The sequence below is a fragment of the Pongo abelii genome, chromosome 4 (genome assembly GCF_028885655.2).
Source record: "Pongo abelii isolate AG06213 chromosome 4, NHGRI_mPonAbe1-v2.0_pri, whole genome shotgun sequence".
In the NCBI taxonomy this organism is placed as follows: Eukaryota; Metazoa; Chordata; class Mammalia; order Primates; family Hominidae; genus Pongo; species Pongo abelii.
In genome coordinates this window covers 115,412,892-115,436,442 of record NC_071989.2, presented here as the reverse complement: position 1 = coordinate 115,436,442, position 23,551 = coordinate 115,412,892, and the positions used below count along the sequence as shown (strand labels likewise).

Sequence of the window (23,551 nt, the reverse complement as noted above, 5' to 3'; positions counted from 1 at the left end):
TAGTTCTGCCACTTTCCATCAGAGGAGAGTAGAATCCTTATTTTTTGTGTGGTTTGAGCCGTATTTTTGGCTTCCACCCTTCCATACCAGTCACTAGACAATCATTATGACCTCCTTGTGCCTCTAGGTGTTGGACACTCTGCCAGCTTTTGCCATTTGGTTATAGCTGCTCTTCATTTGTTGAAATTGATGCGATGAATGGAAATCCAGGAGCAGAATTAGCCGTAGTCTCAGTGTTCCACTAAATCGTATCCTTTGGCTTCTGAAATAATTCTGTCACCAAATATGTGCTGACTATTTTCTGCATGTTCCGTGTGTGAAACTGAAAGTGTTATAGAACCTTTAGGACGCCTTATTTTTCATTTATTTATTTAAAAACTGAGGTACAGGGGAAGTATTTAAACCCAGGTCTTTAACCTCACATGCACTACTCTTTCAGACCTTTACCCCCACCCCAACCCACCCCACATTGCCCTTCATGGTGATATGTAAGAGCTGCAAAATAATGAACAAATGTTGGGGATTATTTTTGTTTTTATTTTATTTATTTATTTATTTATTTATTGTGAGACAGAGTTTCACACTGTTGCCCAGGCTGGAGTGCAGTGGTGTGATCTCGTCTCACTGCAACCTCCATCTCCCAGGTTCAAGCAATTCTCCTGCCTCAGCCTCCCAGGTAGCTGGGATTACAGGCACACACCACCACACGCAGCTAATTTTTTGTATTTTTAGTAGAGATGGGGTTTCATTATGTTGGCCAGGCTGGTCTCAAACTCCTGACCTTGTGATCTGCCCGCCTCAGCCTTCCAAAGTGCTGGGATTACAGGTGTGAGCCACTGCGCCCAGCCCTGGGGATTATTTTTAATCTTCTGATGTTCCTCCTTCTGTGTAACCTTTCTCTTGTCCATCTCCTTTTCCTTAAGCCCACAAATGACCTACTTCAGGCTCTTGTCATGTCTATGCAGTCATAAGAAGCTGAAGTGAAGCATTTATGTGTATTATTTTGTAGCTTTCCACAGTGCCAGTATCTAGCATACAATAGGGACTCTACAAATAGTCGTTTAATGGATGAATAAGTGAATAGTTTACTGGCAGGTGCCAGGGAGTAAGGAATTCTCAGCTGAAGCTGGCAAGGTCTGTGTGTTTGTTTGCCTGGTCTAATGCAGTAGACTCCTTAATGATCTTACTACTCCGAGCTTTCTCTCCATCCAGTCTGTCTTCTCCTGGACTAACAGAATGATCACTTTAACATACAAATCCAATCATGTTCTGCACCTTCTTAAAAATTTTCCCTTGTTCTTGGCTGGGTGCAGTGGCTCATACCTGTAATCCCAGCACTTTGGGAGGCCAAGGTGGGTGGATCAGGAGGTTAGGAGTCAAAAATTAGCCAGGCGTGGTGGCAGGCACCTGTAATCCCAGCTACTCAGGAGGCTGAGGCAGAGAATCACTTGAACCTGGGAGGTGGAAGTTACAGTGAACTGAGGTTGTGCCACTGCACTCCAGCCTGGGCAACAGAACCAGACTCCATCTCAGAGGGGGGAAAAAAAAAGAAAAAAAATTCCCTTGTTCTTAATTGCCTGTCAAACTCCTTTTTCAAAATAAGGTTCTAACCTCCTTTGGTGGTCTCATTTGCTCTCAACACTGTCCTTGCTTTCACATTTCTTTGGGTTTGTACATTTTGCCTTGCCCGAGAAGCCCTCCTCCCCTTCGTCCATCCTGCAAGTGCTGGCTCTTCTGTATGGTCTTTCTGAACTCTTTTGAAGTCTTTTGCTGTTTACTCTTTTCTACAACATTTGGTACACATTTCTCTTACATTTATAGCACTTTATTGGAGTGATGTATTTGGATGACTGCCTTCCCCACTAGACTGTCAGTTTCTCCAGGGCAGGACTATGTCTTGGTTCATTTCTGTTTCTCCACCTTTAAGTACAAAGCCTGAGCCACAGGAGGCAATCAATATACTTGTCTTGAATGAATTAATTAATTAACAAGGGAGACAGGACATAAATATGTGAAAAGTCAATCAAATTAGGAAAGGATGGAAGGTCAATCGAATATCATATTGCTCAAATGTGTAATTTTAAAGTTTAAGTTAAAACAGGCCTTCCTGTAGAGAAACATCGTTTAGTCTAATGCAGTGTGAAGACACTTAGTCTGTTGAGCTGACCTCAGCAGAATTGCAAAGTCTCAGTGTTCCTCTGTTGTCACCCTGTACCTCTGTCATTCAGTCTGATTCCCCTTTCCTGAGGCCCCTTTCTCATAAAAACTTACCCACTGTGTTCACCAGTCTCTCAGGGATCTTAACTCTGCTGGGTGACAGGTATTAATGGGTCAGAGAGATGAAAATATGTTAATGCATTAGCTGGCAAGTAAGATTTTCCTCCCAAGCAAAGTAACATTTTACACATATTTAAGGATTGACATTCACTTTTGGGAAGGCAGTTTTGTTTAAAGATGGCCTTTGTGTCCCAGAATTACCTCATAGAGGCAACTGCCCACCCTTCCTCTGTGTATTTATATATCCTGCATGCTTCCCGAAGGTGACTGAGATTTCTTTGTGAGTGCATAGACAGTCCCCTTGAGAAAGTCAGTGTCTTCTTCCCCATTTTCTGAGGTTTTTTTTTTTTTTTCTAAGTTTTTTATTTCTAAAGTTTTTTGTCACCCAGGCTGGAGTGCAGTGGCGTGATCTTGGCTCACTGCAACCTCTGCCTCCTGGGTTCAAGCGATTCTCCTGCCTCAGCCTCCTGAGTAGCTGGGACTACAGGTGCCCGCCACCATGCCCAGCTAATTTTTTGTATTTTTAGTAGAGACGGGGATTCACTGTGTTAGCCAGGATGGTCTCGATCTCCTGACCTTGTCATCTGCCTGCCTCAGCCTCCCAAAGTGCTGGGATTACAGGTGTGAGCCACCACATCCTGCCTCTCTAAAGTTTTAGAAATCACATTTCCTTACTTCATAAACAAAAATTACACTCTACCTACTCAAGATATGTAATAATGACTGTTGAAATTTTTATTTTGCAGGATCTTTGAGATTCTCAGGATGCTTTTCAAATAATTAAAATTTATTTTAGTGGTAAAAATGATACCCTTTTTAGTTCCATAAATAGTATAATTGAATATATTCCTCTTACCTTGCTTTAATACATACTGAGCACTTAATCATTTGTCAGGCACTGTACGAAGCACTGTACTTTTAGTCCTCATTTATTTGTTCATTTAGTTTATACATTTAATGCTAACATGTCCTAGGAGTGAGGTGTTATGTTCTGATGTTACAGGTGAGGAACCTGAGATGTGGAGAGGTCATGGAATGTGCCAAGGTTACACAGTTAGTAGCAGCGGAGCCCGGATTCGAAGATAGGCAGACAACTGTGTATTCCTTTCTCTTAACCTCTTTCCTGAACTGTCTGCCACAACCAATAACATAGTTGTTTATTCTCAGTTATCAGATAGATGTCTATAAAGTCTGAAAACTGAAGAGAAAGTTGAAACATCTTTAATCAACTCTGATTTACTCGATAACTACCAGACATTAGCAAACTTTATGTACCGTATGTGCTGAAAAAGCCAGGTGCCACAAGAAGGATTAGAGGTGAAATTTTCTTTCCATTTTGATTTCCACTTTTTATTAGTGACACCTCCCAAGTGGTTCAGAGGATGCTTATTAGTGTTCGTGGACATCTTGTGCTATTTGCAGCCATCCTTGGAGAGGTCTGGGTGGCTGAACTCCACACCTGCCAGATGTCCCTCTGCCTCTGTCGAACATCCCTGGCTGAACAACTCTAGCATCCTCAATAAGTTGAGAAGCCTCCCTTTTCGTGACTCGTGAGCATCTTGCAATTTCTCCGTTGTCAAATCTCTGAGGCCAATAATCACCTGGAGGATGAGAACAGATTCTCACCGGACTTTTCCATTTTCCCTCTTCCTTTTTGGACATAGTGAAGTGAAGACCAGAAGGAATAGTTATAAACCCTTCAATAGAGCACGTATGTGCTCTGTACAAAGTGCATTAAAATACTCTTTGGAGTTTAAAGTTATATCTCAAACGGCAATCTTTGAGGCCAGGTGTGGTGGCTCACACCTGTAATCCCAGCACTTTGGGAGGCCCAGCCAGGCAGATCACTTGCGGTCAGGAGTTTGAGACCAGCCTGGCCAACATGGCAAAACCCTGTATCTACTAAAAATATAAAAATTAGCCGAGTGTGACGGTGGGTGCCTGTAATCCAAGCTACTCGGGAGGCTGAGGCACAAAAATCACTTGAACTCAGGAGGTGGAGGTTGCAGTGAGCCGAAATCACACCACTGCACTGCAGCCTGGTTGACAGAGTGAGAGACTCTATCTCCAAAAAACTTTTTTTAAATGGCAATCTTTATACTCTTGTCCTATGATTATCAGCTTTTATGTCACTTAATATTTAAATAAGTTATTTTATCATTATTCCTGAAACTAAAATCAGATTTGTTTGCTTGACCCCATAAACGGTAAGCATTTTAACTAATTAATATGTATATATATTCCCAATGAAGCAGGAAATCAAGCATTCTTTGAGTCTGGGAGCAAATACATAGGAAACCATGTCTGAAAATTATTCTCCTAGGGCTGTGTCCTTTTGCCAGTTTTCATAGTAAAGAAAATTTTACTTCTAAGTTTGACTTACACAAATGGATTTGGAAAAGGAGGGCCATTCCTGTCCTACATGTAGCAGCTGTGCTTACTGGTTTTATAAACTGTAATCTCAAATTGCACTTCTATTTTAATTTCGGCATGCCTGAAGCACAAGATTCTTTTCAAATGTTCAGCCATGACTATTTAAAATTGAAAAGAAAAGTTCAACCATTAAGTATTCTCATCTTCTCTGAGATTTTCTTTCTGATGCAATGATGTGAAATACTTTTTCATGTTGCCCATAATTTCTACTTACACTGTCTTGCTTATGCAAACTTTTAAATAGGCTATAGATGCAACAGCATGTAAAAATCTGTACAAATTTTGTCTGCCTTTGCATTATTGTTAAGTCAGCGAGGATTCTACTGGAGTACAGGGGATGAGACAACAAGAATCCAATCAATAGATGCAAAAGGCAAATGAACTTGCATAAATTAGCACTCTAATAGGAAAAGATAAATGCATGTTATCTTTCATCTTTCAAGCAATACACACTATTGAAAGAGGTCTAACAGATATCACCCTGATTTATTTTTAGCTTTTTTCAGGGGTGCAGAAATGAGAAAATGCAAGTAAATTGAGCATTGCGGTAACTGTTCTGAACCACTGACATCAGATCAGTGCATCAAATATAGTATGTAGCACTCAGCATGTTGTGTCCACATGGATGATGTTATCATCCACGTTCCTTGTAGATATGTGAATACTCACCAAAGATCTCTAGAGGAAGAAGGATTGTTCCATTACCACAGTTTGTCTTGGAGGAGCTGGTCTCTGATCTTGACATTCAGGTATTTCCAGTGTACTTTACATTTACACCATATCTTTTTGAAATTTATTTTATTACATTTTACTTTAAGTTCTGGGATACATGTGCTGAACGTGCAAGTTTGTTACATAGGTATACATGTGCCATGGTAGTTTGCTGCACCCATCAACCCGACATCTAGGTTTTAAGCGCTGCATGCATTAGGTATTTGTCCTAATGCTCTCCCTCCCCTTTTCACCCAACCCCCGTCAGTCCCCAGTGTGTAGTGTTCCCCTCCCTGTGTCCATGTGTTCTCATTGTTCAACTCCCACTTATGAGTAAGAACATGTGGCATTTACACCATATCTACTGAAGAAATGGCAAGAAGAATTTTTCAGATGTTGAAAGTTTAAGCGCCTAGAAAAAGGGCAGTCACAGATCATCTGCCACTACAGCACTGTACAGTAGTTTCATTAACTGTCTCCAGTTCAACTCAAGAAATGCTTGGGGAATGATACTCTGTTCCCCCTTACTCTAATTATGCTGTTCTTGAGGGGGAATAGTGGGTCTGGCATGCATGTCAGAGGACAGCAAGTGCCTGGCACTGCAGCTTATAGTCATCATATAATTAACAACACCCAAGAATTTTCTCTTTTGCCTGTTCCTTCCAACTCTTTGTTTACTGCTTCTATCTATGGAAAAGGAGCTGGGTATATAAAGAACTGCCAAGTCATCTTCATTGCCTTTACTAAAAGGCAGAAACCTTAGCTATGGATTTACCATCTTATTTGGGCAGCCTCCTGCCCAGCACAGCATCCTAATCATTTGTGTTGCTGGTCGATTTAATATAGGCGAATAAGCAGTGCCCCTAATGGTTTCATAATGGTACTTTTCCAAAGAGCTCATCTACAGACAGGGAGAAACCTGTACCCCAGGGAAAATTTGGATATCTTCTTCCATGATATGAAGAGAATACTCTGGTTTGAGGTAGGTACTTTTTAAGACATATTTATAATTCACAGGTTTTTTGTTTTGTTTTGTTTTGTTTTGTTTTTTTAGTACCTGGGGAACTTTTGCTCCTTGGGAAGTTTTCTAGAAATTCTGTCTTTGGGGGAAATACCATCTGTATTGTTGGAAGAGAAAGAAGAATTAATTTGTCAGTGTTGTTTTGATCCCAATCCAGAAAACCAAAAAGAGAAAAAAAAAAGTCTTCTGAGTATCAGCATTTCTTCTTTTTCTTTGCTTATTTTAAAAATAGAGCTTTCCTTAGCTCGCTTCCATTATGGTTAACTGTAATCAGTACTTTATGGTTATATTATCTAGCTTTGTTTCATTAGGGCAATAAAATGATATTGAACAATAGCAATATAATGCAGGGAAACAGTTTGTAATTCAGTTGGAAATTGCTAATGCAATAGATAGTCGATAATAACAATCAGCTCAACTTTCCTAGGAAAACATAAGCTACATTTTCTATACATTTCTCTCAAATCTTATAGGGCAGGGTTGAGGGGATTGCTCTGAACTACAGTGGAAAGCTGGATGCCCTTGAAAAGAGAATTTCTTTATGTGCTGAATTTTGAATGACATCTATAGATCCTGGGAAAGAACTACTATTTTAGAATGAAATTCTCCCCTGGAGATTTTCAAAAAAGAAACTAGATAGTTAAGATTTCTAAAAGGAAACAGCTGAATAAGATGATGGCTCAAACTTTATTTTACTAGTATATCTCTCTATAGTTTTGATTCCGAAGTAGAGTTCTCGTGAAATTATTAAGACCAAGTATCAGTGGAAAAAAAAAGGCCATCTCTTTGCAAGCTGATGTCATGCGTGCTATGTATATTTATATAATTACTGTAGGTTAAGACCAGTGAACATCAGTAGTGTTTAGGATACAAAGCCAGGTTATTGGTCTAGAATACAAAGGCAAATAACCTGGTGTTTTCAAGGAGTGGTGAGTTAGGATTTTGTTGCTCTCAACTCTAAGATGGTTGTAGCTGTTGTTGAGTCAAAACCTTTATCAAAAGTTTTATGTGGGAGGAGTTCGTAGATTCGAAGAAAATCAGGAGTGATATGTCTAATTTTGAGTTGTCCAGTAAGTTTTTTCATCATTAGAATCAACACAATTTTCTCACATGTGATACAAATTTTTAAACATCCTAATTGTCAAAGAAATGCAGTATTTCATGTTTCCATATACTTGCAAACATCTCTGACATCTTTAGAGATATTAATTATATCTAGAAGGCACCACCCTTATTTAAAAAATAAACTAAATTTAATGTTCTACCAGAAAGTGCTATGCATATGTAAGTATATTTCTTCAGCTTTTATGCCAGAAATTCATATTTAAACTAAAACAAAAAAACAATAGGCACCTCTCACAGCTCCTAATTTTCATTTCCTCTAGTGAGTTGGAAAAATTTGTAACTTCTTAGGATTCAGAACCCTAAATTGAAGTATATGTAAGCTTCAGGTCATGTCCCAGTCATATGGTGGGAAATGCAATTCCAGCACAGCTTCACTGCCTACACAAGGAAGGAAAAGGTGTTTCTGCAGATAGGACGCTATCCTTTCTTGCTCCAGCCCTGAATATTAGTGCATGCTTCAGAGCAGGTTTAACAGCACCAAGAGTGGGTATACTCTTTATATTAGCCTGGTAGATTGTGCTCCTAATCTGCTCACCTGGCCAGCACATGTCATGTTATTTTCCCTAGTCATGTTTATAGAACCATAGTAACTGGTACTTTCAGTGACCATGACTTAGGGTTTTTAATTAATGACTGGATTTAAAAACATCCTTGAGTGGGTTTTGGCTGTTGTGAATCTTTCTTGGATATAGAGTGTCCTGAGCCAGAAATCTGAGATATACCAAGGTGAAATCCCTGTTTGCCCTATGCCTTTACTTCTCAGAGAGAGGGTTGAAAGGAGTACTTTATATTTGTAGAACTGAAAAAAAAAAACAAGTTTTTTTTTAGCATGCAAAATGAGGTATGATTTTGATAAATATTTGGCATGTACAAGGTAGATACCCAGATGTTGAATTAAAACATCAACAAGTAAAATTATCCTATTCTGTAAATAAATCAATTGACGTGCTATATTAGAGTAACATTTACCCTCACATTGCATACAGATTCTGTGCTTAGTCCCAGGCTCATTTAATATCTCCTATAGGTTTTGTAAATCCTGCATTGTTTTTTGACCCAGCTCATCAACACTGAGTTTGTGACCAAAAACAGCTCACATTCTCTCTTTCTGTCTGCCTTGAACACTGTGAGCAGCAATAAAATGTTAATGTGTACATCGTGAAACTTTGGGATCTGGGATTGCACTACTGAGTACTGAAGAAAGTAAGTTGTGACCCTGTCTTCTCAAAGCTGACGGTGCTGAGTTTTCATGGGTATGGAGTGCCCATTATCATCTGCTTATTTCATCCTCTTTGTGTCTTGGCATTAACCTTCCCTCTGAAACCTTGCAGTCCACACAAGTGGCTCATTCAGAGCTTCTAGCAATACCAGAAATTCTGAAAGTTCAATAGGAAGATCATGTGCCCTTGCTTTGAACTATAGTTCTTTTCCAAGGTAGACATTTTGAAAGTAGAGTTTATTAAGATGAAAGGTGGAAAAAGAAAAACAACTATATTCTCTGTCATTGAGATAGACAAGCATTTAAGTAGGTAGAAATATTGTAGTACTTGAGAATCCTCTAAAGTGCTTAGATTTATTTCTGAGAAATAAATGGTGAATTGTTTATTTCTTTCTCCCCCTTATGTTTCCTTGGGATAGAGCAATTAGTTTCTTATTTTTTATGTTTGCATTATTCTTGCATATATCTTTCTGTGGTCCAGGCTATAAGAGTAAATAGAGGATCCAGCTGTATGAATGGATATCCTTTTAATGAGTGTGGGGAGGAAATAATGATACTAAGTAGTCCAAAACCATTTTTATGTGATGAACTGAAGTACCTTTGTTCCCCAGCTCCCCAGTCTAAACTACAGGCCACCAATAAATGTGTGCATGAAATGACAGTTTCATGTATTCCGATGTTAACAAAGTACCTCATGGTTTCTTTTGCCCCTAGAATGCACTTAATACAATTGTTGAAGGGTGGTGGCATATTCTGTTTTAATTTCCAGGGTCAAGGAAGGGTGAAATGGAATATGTGACTTTTCTGTAACACCCTTCATTCTATCTCTGGGCAAAAGCCTTGCTAAAACAGCGAGATAACACAGTTGCCAGGTGATAATACAGTCGTTTTTGTAGTGCCATGAGTTAATTTCAGAGGTGAAACTATGCTTACTTAGAAAAATAGTGCGCCTTCTTGCCTCAGAGCAGCCATTTGCTCAGAGCAGCAAGTAGATACTGAGTCTATCCCATGTGCAGGGTATCATGAGAAGTGCTGGTAGTGGCATAACTCTGCCATCTTCCTTCCCCCTTGCTCCCTTCCTTTCTGGCCATTTTTACTTAGCTGTTCTTTATTGATGTTTATATACATCTGAAGTCACTGAGAGCAATGTAATTCAAAACCACCCTATCCCCCACTGTATCCCTAATTTAATGTTAAACTGCTCATATTAGTCTGCTCAGACTTCCATAACAAACTGCCGTAGACCCTGTGGCTTAAACAACAGAGATTTATTTTCTCACAATTTTGGAGGCTAGAAGTCCCAGACCAAGGTCCAGCAGAAGTTGATTTCTGGTGGGGGCTCTCTTGGGGCAGCCATCTTCTCCCTGAGTCCTCACATGGCAGAAGAAGAGCGAGCTCTCTGCTGTCTATTCATATAAGGACACTAATCCTGTTGGATTAGGGCCCCACCCTTGTGACCTCATTTAACCTTAATTACTTCCAAAAAAGACCCTGTCTCCAAATGCAATCACATTGTGGGTTGGGGCTTAAACATGATTTAGAGTGGGAGAGACAAACATTCAGTCTGTAACACTGCTAAAATAATAAGAGGAAAAAAATCCTAAAATAGAGAGCCATACCATGACATAAATGTAGCAGTTACTAAAGTTTTAACCTGATGCTCTATGCTTCCTCCACCTCACAGTGGCTCATGCTAACACATTCTGATGATGGTTGCAGGGAGGACCTCAAAAGTCCCAGGATAAAGCCAAGTGAAGAATATACAATACCTGTTTGCCTTTCCACCTTCCAACAGTGGCCTGGAGCAGTTAGTACAGGGATGGAAGGAGAGATTTCTAACCCCCAGATATGCCAGGGATTCTGGCCTTGTAAAGCCCAAGGACGATGCATTGGTTCCAGTCTTTCTCTCCAAAGATTCGAATCTATTTGGTAGCTTTGAGGTGACTCTGGTGGGATCCTGAGAACGTTGGTTTCCTCTCCTGACCCCAGCTTGAAGAACAGAGACTGGATGTCAGGTAGGTGGAGGACAGTCTGTATTCCCCATGACTCCTGCTAACTGGAGCAAACCCCTGGACATATCTCAGCCTGGCTGAGGCCTGACCTGAGCAGGAGGGAGCCCCAAAACCAAAGGAGTCTCTGGATTTCCAATGCATGGTTGCTGGGACACAACTGAGAGCAAAACAGTGGTTGGCAGGGGCTGAAAAGGAGTCTTGGATGTTTCTGCCAATGTGATAGGCGGTTGCAGGATGTTTGTGAAGCAGCCTGATGAACCCTCTCAAATAGAGGCACCTAATGCTGCTCAGCTGTGTAATTGGGATGGAAATGGGCCAATGAGAGGCAGAAGTTTGTGCTTAACCTTTTGCGAGTCTTGTTTCAGGAGGCTGTGTGGGGGTGGGGGGTAGAAGAATTACAAATAATAAGCTTCTCCGCCTGATTTGTAATGAATTAGTAATAAATGTCCTAGCGCTGTACAAAAGTCTGACGATTACAGAGCAGCTTTGGCTAAGTGCACGGGACCACATCTTATTTTGATCAGCTGTAGCATAGCAAAGACGTGTAATTATCATAATCTAACAATTAGCCTGGCATCACTTTCCAGTGTTTAATTACCCCGATAAATGGTAATTGAATAGAGGACTTAATGACAAGAGAGAAACTTTCATTCTGCCTTAGGTGCTTAAGTTGTCTACTTGGCTAGGCATAATTTTCTAGCATTGCTTGAACAACAGTCCTGATTATCATTTTCCTTTTTGCAGCCTGCCATTATTTTGTTTCCTGATCTTGACCTTTGTTTATAATATTTAGCTTCTCTCAAAATTTTATACTGGGACCCAGAACGCAGGAAGAGATTATTGGATGCTTTACACAGTTCTTCTGTTTTTAAGCATCACTTCTAATACCCTTCAGCTACATTCCTCTTCATCGAACATCTATGTAGTTGCTACTATGTGTAAACATGGTGCTAAGTGTTGGGGATACAGAGACAAGTAAACACTATTACTATTTTCAAGGAGATCTATATGTAAAAAATAAATCTAGATAAAAATAGTATAGTAATAATTACAGCAATTTGCATTCAGCAGAGTCCCAGTTTTCTTCTAAATCTGTACATTGACTTCGGATGAATTCAGTACTTTTTATGACTACGACCACCACCTCGTTTCTAATGACTGCAGAGCTCTTTTCTTTGTATTAGCCTCATTCCCAGTCCCAGATTTGTATCCAACTGCTCACAAGGTCCTAACCGGCCAAATAGAAGTAATTACCTTGCACATGCCAATTTCCATAGAAACAGCCACAATTTCTGCCTTATTGTCTACAGTTTTGTATGAAAACATTATTATTATTATCATGCCCTAGCATTACCAAATATATGCTTCCTCTTGTCTGATGAAGATCAAACATAAAAGAAAGCCGTAAAACACATGTATTTTCTTTCTTCCAATGTATTGTTTTTTGTTTGTTTAATAAATTAACATATTAATTGTCAGATTTCTCAAATTTTTAAAAGTCTGGGCTAAATTTCAGATTTAGATTGTAATGATTCCAGTAAGTTATCATCAACCCATAATACAAATATTTAGTTCACTCTTTGCACACCAAGTACTTAAGAACTATTAAATCACTCTTTTCCAAAAATCTCTCTTTGAGTTGGTCAATAAAAAGGAGATTTACTTATTAACCCTTTGGTTATTATTATTATTTTTGAAACTGTGAATAGCCTGAAATTCTGCTAGGTAACTCTCTTCTCTTGTACCTAGAAGATACAAAAGGGCTACATGGAAGTAAGCAGTTTGACAGGTGGCTTATTTGTTTGATTGACTCCCACATCCCCTGAACAGAATCAGTTTGTTTAATACTGTTCTCCTTGGACAGTGGCTAGATAGCCTATCTGATGGTTTCCTGTGTCTCCTTTTGCTGGGTCTGTGTGTATGTGGCAGGTGCTCTGCTTCATGTACTTGAAGTTGGGGGTGGGGGGTGTAAAACTCTACTGGCTTAAGACCTGAAGTACAGCTTTGATAGGAAGCTCCTGGCCAGCAGGAGTGGAGGAAGAGCCTGTTTTGCACTGTGGGAGTGACCTCTGTTAGGACTATACTGATTGCCAGACATTAACTATTTCTTTAAAATCTCCTTTTGAAAGCCATTTGAAGTGATCTGTGATGTGTTATGTCTTTAGAACTCTGCCTGCTTAATTCTTTGGCCGACTTGGCCTGTTGACGTTGACACACTCTTACTCCATGCCCGAGGCCTCTTTGGGGGCTTAGAAGCAATTAGACTGTCACCCAAAGCTTCCAGCCTCTTCCTGAGGGAAAGTCTTGTTTAGGCTCTGCCAATTTAATGCTTTCTTTCCTTTGAAGCTCCTCCGTCAAGCTAATAAAACAAACTCCAAATGAGTTACAACACTGGAGGAGAGAACATCATGTGGGGCTGGGCCTTGTATATGAAACAGGTGCAATTCCTGGGAGATACCAGTTTTAAAAAGTCATTCAGACTGACATGACTTGTAGTAGAAAAGCAACAGGCAAAAGCTATGTGAATTTTATCCATCTATCTGATATGAGTAATTAGTATTGTGGGATTTTTAAATGTTTTGCTTTTAAAGTGCACACACATACACACAAGAAAAAAGTGACAGGGTAGTATAATAAACTGCTGATGAATTCTTAATATTTGGCCAAGAAAATGATGTCTTCTTATCATCATCAACAGTTACTGAACTTAAGGTAAAACTCTTATGCTGCAGAATTTTTAATTACCAAAACATGCACGTGCAAGAACTCTGTTGAAACTTTCATTAGTGGATAAACACAGCATCAACTCCAGGTTCCAAACATTTTGTCAGTATATATTGTAGCATACTGCATTTCTGCTGCAAAATAAGTAGGAAACATCTTTGAAACTTATCCTTGAATACTTTTTTAACTTGTGAACCTTCACTTCTCTGGGAATATTCATTGTTTTTAGCATGTTCTAAAGCCTGGAAGAGCTGGATTGGTCTGAAATTATGTGTGTTGGTCATCATATAAGATCTCATTCAGCCTTCACACCTGGTGTGGTAACAGTGAAACTATCCATGAGTCCTGTTCTCTCAGAGCTGAACATGGAGGTTGATTACCAATACATCTGAAAGATAGACATGTTTCAGTCCATGAGAGAGAAGAGAAATTTAAAATTAACAAAACAAATATTTGTTCAGCCCTCAGTGATGCTAGTATTATTTATCTACCCTGAGTCTGATTTGCTGTTTGTATTCCATGCTTTAACCTCTGAAGAAAAGCAAAAAAAAAAAAAAAAAAAAAGAAAAAAGAAAAAAAAGAGCATCTTCAGATTTAGAATAGGAAAGCCATAAGGCTTGCATTCTGTGCTGAAAGGAATAACAGAAGGAGGCAAGAAGCAGCATGTTATACAACAGAGACTGCTGTCCTGCCCATCTCCTCACAAAAACATATTTATAAACCAAACCCATATCTGTTGCAGGACCCATTAGCCCCTTTTGGAACAAATGAAAAATTATACTAGTTAAAAACAGACATCTTATTCTGAAATTAGCCTTTAAATCAGTAATAGTAGAATTTGAAGACAGTGCTCCCAAGATATATTCACTCTAGAATTAGTTTAAAATTTTGGAGGAACCCTAAGCTGATAAATTTGCTTAATCTTTGACCATAAATCATATCCTTCTTTTACATTTCAATTTCAGAATGTAATACATTAGGTTGCCTTGTAATTAAAGAAGTGACATTGGATTTCTGTTCAAGTAGGAATATTAAAACAATCACCTCTTTGACAGATTAAAATACATTTAAAATGTAATAATCAACTATCCAGTTCATGAGAAATAACATTTTCATTATTGAATTCTTTAAAACATAATGTGAAGGGGGATGAAAGTATCTCACAGCTTCCTAACCTCTAATAACACTGTCTCCTTTCAGTAATGCTGTTTCTGTATTTATGGAGTGAAGAAACTTCACTCAGGAGCTTCTTGATAAAATACCTCCATACATATTTCCCTGGAAGCCGGCTCTCTGCTGTGCCAGCAACATATGCTAAAGGCCAATTTAGAACATTTTAAATATGCACCATACCCTTCCTTTTCCAGCTACTAAAATGAAATGCATTTTGGCTTTAGCAAATGAGGATGGAATGAAAGGAGGAACACTGCAGGGCAAAGTGGCTAAAGATGAACTCAGAGAAGGAGGATTATGGTGCTGCTCCTCTGCAGGCTGAAGCCCAGGGCACTGCCTGAGTGTCCTTTCAATGTGGCCTTCCCAGCTGTCAATATCCACAACACAAGAGCGTGGGGTCCAGGAGGAAGTCAGGTCGGCATCATGAAAATCATAAGGAAGAAAAGCGAGGTGGTATCTACTTACCTTAGTAAAGAGGAACCAAGAGACAGGGTCAGAGTACATTGAGAACTTATGCTTGAGACTAGTAAAGGACCTAGACTATTCAAGTAGTAGATGTACCTTTTTCAGCCACCCAAGTTTGAAAATGAAGTACTTAGGAGGACAAAGCTCTTATGGCTTAGGCTACCTAATGTCATCAAACAATGCTTTGCTTCCTCACTCAGTAGAAAGTTGAGGGCACACTGGTGAGATCTAAATGAAAAGGTAGTTGTCAACTGTTACCTCGCTTCTCTTGTCTTTATTTCATCTGAATTCTGAGACTCAAGTCATGACTTACTTCTTGCAGACAGGTTCAGTACAGGGAGCAATTTTTTTTTTTTTTTTGAGACAGGGTCTTTCTCTGTTGCCCAGGCTGGAGTGCAGTGGCACAATCTTGGTTCACTACAACCTCTGCCTCTGAGGCTCAAGCGATCCTCCTGCCTCAGCCTCCTGAGTAGCTGGGACTACAGGCACACACTACTATGCCTGGCTAATTTTTTAAAAAAAATGTTTTATAGAGATGGAGTCTCACTATATTGTCCAGGCTGGTCTCAAACTCCTGGGCTCAAGTGATCCTCCCACTTCAGCTTCCCAAAGTCCTAGGATTACAGGCATCAGCTACCATGCTCAGCAAGGGAGAGATATTAACAGTGGCTTTAAATTGAAAATTAAAATTTATTCAGCATACAATGGAATGTCATCAGGTAAACACTGAGAAACAAACACACTTTCCAGAAGCACACTTTTTCTGCTCTAATCCCAGCTTCAGTTGTTGCTTTTGCTGTCAATAGCCGTAGACATGTGCTTTTTATCCAGTGCTCCAGGCGGCCTCTGGTTTATCAAGAACTACCATAAAGTACATAATTCATTTTTGGTATTTGAGATGATTGCAAAGGACTAGTTGCCATGCTGAATTTTATTTTCCTAAATTAACTAAAATTACCCTTCTATAATATATATGACATTGATTCTGAACCAGTCTACCGCCAAATTTTGATAAATGTGTACAATGTATTCTTGCCATAATAGAGTACATATAATATGAAGTTTATCCTTGAACAATGTGGGAGATTAAGGTCACCGGCCCTGCATGTAGTTGAAAATCCAGGTATAACTTTTGACCCTGAAAACCTTAGCTACTAATAGCCTACGATTGCTTGGAAGCCTTGCCATTAACATAAACAGTCAATGCATATTTTGTATGTTAAACATATATACTGTATTCTTATAATCAAGTAAGCTCAAGAAAAGAAAATGTTATTAATAAAATCATAAGGAAGAGAAAATATATTTACTCTTTTTAAGTGGAAGTTGATAATCCTAAAGGTCTTCATCCTTGTCTTCATATTGAGTAGACTGAGGATGAGGAGGGATTGGTCTTGCTGTCTCAGGGGTGGCACAGGTAGAAGCAAGTCCACATGTAAGTGGATCCATGCAGTTCAAACCCGTGTTGCTCAAGGGTCAACTATTTATGTTGCACAGAACATTGACCTAAGTGGCCGTGCAGCCTTCTGGGGAGCAGGGACCATCTTTTTATGCATATGAGATGTTTCTTGACTCTTGAGACTTTTACACTGTGAAAACAGGCAGGGCAGTAATTGTTTTACTCAAACACAATTGCTTTTCTAAGTATGGTAACTGAGCATGCTTTTACATTGTGAAGCACTGTGATAATTCAGTAGAGATTGTATTGTAATTATTGCTGGCTTGGTGTAGAGCCAGAAATTCTTATAGTTAAAATTATGTGGTGATCTCAGATAGGGGTATAGAACTGCGGATACAATGGATGGAATTAAGGATAAGACATAAAGAGAAGACATTTACAAGAAATTTTCCAAGAAATTTACAAATGTGTTAAAGCAATGGCTGTGTTACCCATGGCATTTGTAAATATTGGCATGCAGAATCAGTCTTCCTAGATGTCAGTTTCCTCTTTTAATATGAGCTAGAGCTCATGAAAGCTGCTTCCTGATGGAAAAAAGATCCCTTTATGTGAATGGCTGCTGAGCCTAACAACTTGTTATTCTGTGAAGGGATGAATCACGAGCTAACCCTGCAATCTGAGGCTTATTCTAAATGTTGACACACCCCTCAGCTTTCCAGTTTAGGAGTTTGGGACAAACCTCATGGAGGAGACAGTAGGGCTGGGACACCTTGTTGCAATGCTCTGCTAGAAGATCAGTGTAAAGAGGGTCGTTACTACAGCTGGTGAAGCTTTGGAACCATTGTGGTTAGGAGGACAAGAATATGCTTCAGAACCATGTAAGACTTGAGTTCAGATCCTAACTCTGCTATTTATTAGCTATAAAAAGTTGGACAATGCCCTCTCTGAATGTCCTCTCCTCATTGGTAAAGTGAAACTAATTAAAACTACAAAATAGGGTTGTTTGGAGGATTTCATATGATAACATATGTAAAGCCCATAGCAGATCCTGGATGCAGCAAATGTTTGTTGCATCCGTGAATGAAGGAGAGAACTGAAACCTCATCAAGAATGAAAATGGGTCCCTCTGGAGGAATATAGTGCTGACCTAAGGACTTGGCTCTAGCAATTTAATCTCTCACAAAATGGAAAAGTGAAGAGCTTTGGTTCTGAGGTCAGAGTGGGTTGAATTCTGCCTCCCCCTTTTCTTTACTAGTTGTGTAATATTGGGCACGTTGTTTGACTTCTTAATCTCAATGTCCTCATCTTTAAATGGGTGTAGTAATAATAGTGGCTATTCTATGGCATTGTAATAGAGATTAAGTTGAGATAATGAATGTAACATAATAAGCACTCTAATATTAGCCATATTTATGTGTTCCTTCACAGTATGGCCAGAAAAGAATGGTTCCATTCTACTTTATACCCAGAGAACATGATTTGATATATTAAGGCAAAAACCGCAATTACTTTTGCACCAGCCTAATAGCATTAGCATATCTGATCCTAAACTTTTCTTTGGATTATACTTGAGTAGGTTATATAGCTGCCTTTTATGAATTCCAATTTGTCATTGTTTTTATATTTATATTGTCCACCCTTTGAAATTTACATTACTAAACTATATGAATTTAAGATCTGAAACAAAAGGGTAAATTGATTCTATAGTGAATCATCATCTTTTCTTCGTCGTATGGCTAAAAGGGTAGAAATAGTAATTGTGGCCGAGCACAGTGGCTCATGCCTGTAATCCCAGCACGTCAGGAGGCTGAGCTGGGCAGATCATGAGGTCAGGAGATTGAGACCATCCTGGCCAACATGGTGAAACCCTGTCTCTACTAAAAATACAAAAATCAACTGGGTGTGGTGGCGCATGCCTGTATCCCTGCTACTAGGGAGGCTGAGGCAGGGGAATTGCTTGAATTAAGGAGGCAGAGGTTTCAGTGAGCTGAGATCACACCACTGCACTCCAGCCTGGTGACGGAGTGAGACTCCATCTCAAAAAAAAAAAAAAAAAAAGAGAGAAAGAAATAGTAATTGCTGGGGCAATCGCATGTTTAAAATAGGTACCACCGCAATTCACTTAACACTCCATGCAAAATAAAATGTCATCAGAAGGGATAGCTGGTCAACACAAAGTAGAATGGGTCTTCAACCTCACAGTTTGCTTTAGTAAAAGTTTAGCAACATTAACAGGGATAAAAGTTAGGAAAGGAGAGCAAACTTTTAGGCATCAAGAAACTGACTTTTTTTTTTTCAGTTGTGGAATAAAGGAATTATAGAATAAAGGAGTAACAGAATGGGTCCAGACAATGGCAGTTTTAATTTTTACTTTCACTTTGAGCAGTGCCAAATGCTAGTAGAAGCTAAAATGAGTGACACTTAGGGAAAGAAAAATCTTCCCCCTTGAATCTCTTTAAAATTATAATAATAATATAATAATATAAAGTGCATCTGGGCATTGCCTTCTGCTGCATTTCTTGTCTGGCTCTTATCCAAAACTGTCAGGCTACTCTGAGTGCTGATGCTTCATATCCCAGCACCCTTTTATCTGAACCTTGCAGGGTCTTTTCTCTGTACTTTGGCAGTGATGTTACCTTGATGTTCAAAAATCTTTTAAAAGCAGCACAGGCTTTCCTTGCATCTTGACAAATCGCTGTCTGCTAGTAATGAAGAAAAAGTAAACCCATGGTCATTGCAAATATAAATACTTCCAAGTGTTTTCGGTTTTTAAAAAAATGGTTATGTATTTTGGGATCCTCTAGCTGAAAAGTGAATATTCTGAGAATTTTTCCTGATTTCTCTTGTGTAAATCAGCATGCTGCTTTTCAGGAGCAAAGGTCAAGTGGAGTTGCTATGGATCATTTGACATTTAAGGACAGAATTTAACATTTCTATATGATCTTCCTTTTGGATTTTTAAAAGGGGAAATATACATATTATTTTTATCTCTGTTGTAAGTTCTTACTGCTATTATTTTAAAATTAATATTTTATTTACTTATTTTAATATGCTTTGTTATATCCTGATGATGGTAACAGTGGTTTACATCTATACAGTTTTTTCCATACATTTCCTTATCTAAGGCTTGAAGCAGCCACCAGAGGCCAGCAAGGCGGGTTCTCATGATTAGCCCAACTTACATATGAGGAAACTGAGGCTCAGAATGATTTATAACTCTCCCACTCAACCAACAGCAGATCCAGTTCTTAAATCTAGGTCTACTTAGTCAAAATGAATGGTGTCTACTTTTTCACAATGTTGTCTCTTGGAAGAGTATCTTGGCTTGTCAATGAATATTTAGCATCCAGAGTGAAGGTGGTATATTTCTTTCTTTTTTCCTTTGTGAGACGGAGTCTCACTCTGTCACCCAGGCTGGAGTGCAGTGGCGTGATCTCAGCTCACTGCAACCTCCGCCTTCCAGGTTCGTGCCATTCTTGTGCCTCAGCCTTCTGAGTAGCTGGGATTACAAGCATGTGCCACCACGCCTGGGTAATATTTTTTGTATTTTTAGTAGAGACAAGGTTTCGCCATGTTGGCCAGGCTGGTCTCAAACTCCTGGACTCAAGTGATCTGCCTGCCCTGGCCTCCCAAAGTGCTGGGATTACAGGCATGAGCCACTGTACCCGGCTAGAAGGTGGTATATTTCTACTGGGGTGGACATTGGTTACAAGCTGTCAGAGGTCGTTATTATGTTTATGTTCGGGTGCTGCATTTTATGGGGAATATACTGGGAAACTGGAGAATGTGAGAAGGGTCAAGAATCTAAAATGATGAGGAGCCTGGGAACTATACTAGAAAGAACCAAGGGAATCAAGATTTTCAAATGTCTGCAGAAAGGAAGATATAGAGAGATATAGCTGACATCTTCAAATGTTTTATGGACTCCCTTGCAGAAGAGGAATTTGATTTGTTTTTTGTAATTCCAGGCAGCAGAAGTAGGATCACTGGGTAGAAATTACACAGAAGTGGATATGCTGAATATAAGAAGAAAGTTTCCAACATTTAGAGATGTCCAAAAATGGAATAGACTGTCTCACTGCCACTGGGAAGTGTTCACACTCAGACTGTCCAGCTTGGAGATTATATGACTTTATGAGCATTGTATTTCAGCAGTAACACAATTTTATGATGAAATTTCTAAGGGCTCAGAGAAGAATTTCCTCACCAGCTAAAAACAAAGGAGTTTTGTATGCTTTTCCACCATGATTTTAGACTGAGAAAGTTGTATGCATAACAGTTCCTGTTTCACACATCGTTGTGTCTTGGGAAATACTGTTCAACTGATGGAGAAAGACACATTAGTTAAAACAGATAAGCAAAACTTTTGTGAGATGAGAATTGAAGCAGACAGTGTGGTGTTTGTGGTGGGAGCTGTGTGTATTCACGTGTGTACATTTTTAACTAGGATGAATTAGCCGTGGTTTTGGCTATTTTCATTTGGCTTGTTACTTTCATTACTCACCAGCCCAGTTCTAGAACGTGACCTGTAGAATTAAAAGAAATGAGGGGAAGAGTCGTTTGATTTAGATGGGTTGTTTTCTCAGTATGGAAAAGACGCTGCATCGAAAGCGAGATGCACTAAAATAAGTTTCTGATGTAGCAGATCTAAGAAAAGCACTGAACTGGGATCCGAAGTCTCCATACTAGGTTTGGCTCAATCACTCACTGCTTCATCTTTATGTCTTTTTATTTTTCTCTAAAATGGAAGTGTTTTAGGAATTGTCTTTCTAACCATAAAATGTTATGATTCTAATTCTCCCAATTTTATGTCTCTAATTCTCATTTGCATAGAAAGTGGAAAATGGCCTCAACTATAACAAAAAACAATTCGGTCATTTATTTGTTCTTTAATTTCCTCATTCATTTATTCAAAAATATTTATTAAGTGAAACACTATTATAAAAATATAAAAACTTTGTTTTAATATATGATTTTTAAGAATGAAAGGAAACATGGAAAACACCACACTAGTACCTCTATAGAGTTCCACAGTTTGAAAGAGTGATATTTAATATAATATTGAAAATGAAAGCAAAGCACTTAGTTTGTAGGATATTTTGAAACAAATATAATGGAATCTCACTGTAAAATGGCTTTTTGTGGCTTAGATTGGGAACTGCAACATTTCAAACCATGCCCCAAATTATAATGGCATTCAGTAAGAACTTACTATACTAGATGCTTTAGCCCCAAAATTATTGAATAGTTTAACCACTGATTCCAAGCAGAAAGCCCTTTCTCTATGAATTATCACATTTTTTTTTCTTTTTCTAACAGATTCCAGAGGGGTGACTACCATATTGATGTCTGTATCAATGACTACCTGGATGTTTTCTGCCCTCACTATGAGGACTCCGTCCCAGAAGATAAGACTGAGCGCTATGTCCTGTACATGGTGAACTTTGATGGCTACAGTGCCTGCGACCACACTTCCAAAGGGTTCAAGAGATGGGAATGTAACCGGCCTCACTCTCCAAATGGACCACTGAAGTTCTCTGAAAAATTCCAGCTCTTCACTCCCTTTTCTCTAGGATTTGAATTCAGGCCAGGCCGAGAATATTTCTACATCTGTGAGTATATAGAGATTTATCGTGTTGTAGGGCAGCTGCAAGAGCCCAGACTAATTTTTTACCCATGTTTCAGAGAATTGCAGAGAGCTGGACTCTGCATTACAGATGTCTCCTTGTAAATGCATAGATCAGGATCCCTAGATACATTAGCTGGGAATTGAGAGCACAAATTAGATTAAAGACAGAGCGCCTCTCCCCCTATGAAATTACGTGTCAGCCTGTTCACTGAACCACTGCTGACTTGTATTTCTTTTAAATGAAAATTGCCAGGACTTCTCCAAAGCTCAGGAAAAGAAAAAAAGACTCCTGAAAAAAAATTAAAGGAAATAATTAAATTTACATAGCTTGGAGTCATTGGATTTCTTATTCAGGTGTCAGCAATATCCTTTCAATCATCCACATTTTCAGTGGAGGAAGCCAAAACTCCTGGAAATGTCAGCATGTTGATGATAAATACTCTCTTTGCAGCAAGGAGAAAAGATAATTATTAAGAGCAGCTCTGTCTTTAAACAGGAAAGACTTGTGAAGAAGTGTCTGGAAGGGGTTCCAAGGTAACTGGTATGAGTGAGTTTCCCACCTGTGAGCATTGAGTGACTCTGTCCTGGGAGAGCTCTAAAACTTTCTCAGTAGACTTCTGTATTAATCAGAATGCCTGGCCTTGTTTCTTCTCCATTATATACCCATCACTTCTTCGTACCTCCTACTACCATATGTTATAGGTAAATGCTTCTCAATCTTCACTATGCATAGTGTTATCTGGGGATCTTGTAATGCATTCTGACTCAGGAGGTCTAAGGCAGGGCCTGAAATTCTGGATGTATGAAGCTCCCAGATGCTGCTGCTGCTACTGAACTGTGGACCACACTTTGAGTAGCAAGATTATAGGTGATAGCTACTTTAAGCAGCTTGTTGTGTATCTGGACTTTAACTGGTATTTATATTTAAACTATCTGGCCTTTCCCATGTATTCTCACTGTCAACTGAAGAGGTTAAAAGTTTACTTGTTAAAAAATACATTTATTGGACAGCTTAATCTGAGCTGAGAAATGTTGGGGGATGCAAGATGAAGAGATATTCCCTGTTCTAGGGAGTGACCTTTCACTGGGGAGCAGACATGTAAATAGGCAATTAAAGTATAAATCACCAATTGCTGATGATGAAGATAAATTGAGGGAGTAGTGAGAACATGGAGAAAGTTGTGCCTCACCTGCTTGGAAGAATCAGGAAATGCAATCACACACAGTGGGTAGAGATCCAAGTTATACCACTCAGTATGCTTAGCATCGACTTTCACCCCAGCTTGCCAGACAAACAAGAACATTCTCTTTTCTGACTCATTTCTTCAGTCCAAATGTCCCTACCCACTCGCAACTCACACGG

At 39.1% G+C, this 23,551-nt stretch overlaps 1 protein-coding gene across 3 annotated transcripts in view; it reads left to right on the top strand.

The window, feature by feature from the left end:
• EFNA5 (ephrin A5) overlaps positions 1 to 23,551 on the top strand; it is a 376,304-nt gene that overhangs the window by 220,392 nt on the left and 132,361 nt on the right. For all 3 annotated transcript variants that reach the window (XR_008525420.2, XM_054555790.2, XM_002815768.6), the window contains exon 2: positions 21,879 to 22,171. Coding sequence is in view for 2 of the 3 variants with exons in the window: in XM_054555790.2 (XP_054411765.1) it covers positions 21,879 to 22,171 (293 nt within the window). In the remaining variant the exon portion in view is untranslated. The remainder of the gene's footprint in view (positions 1 to 21,878; positions 22,172 to 23,551) is intronic.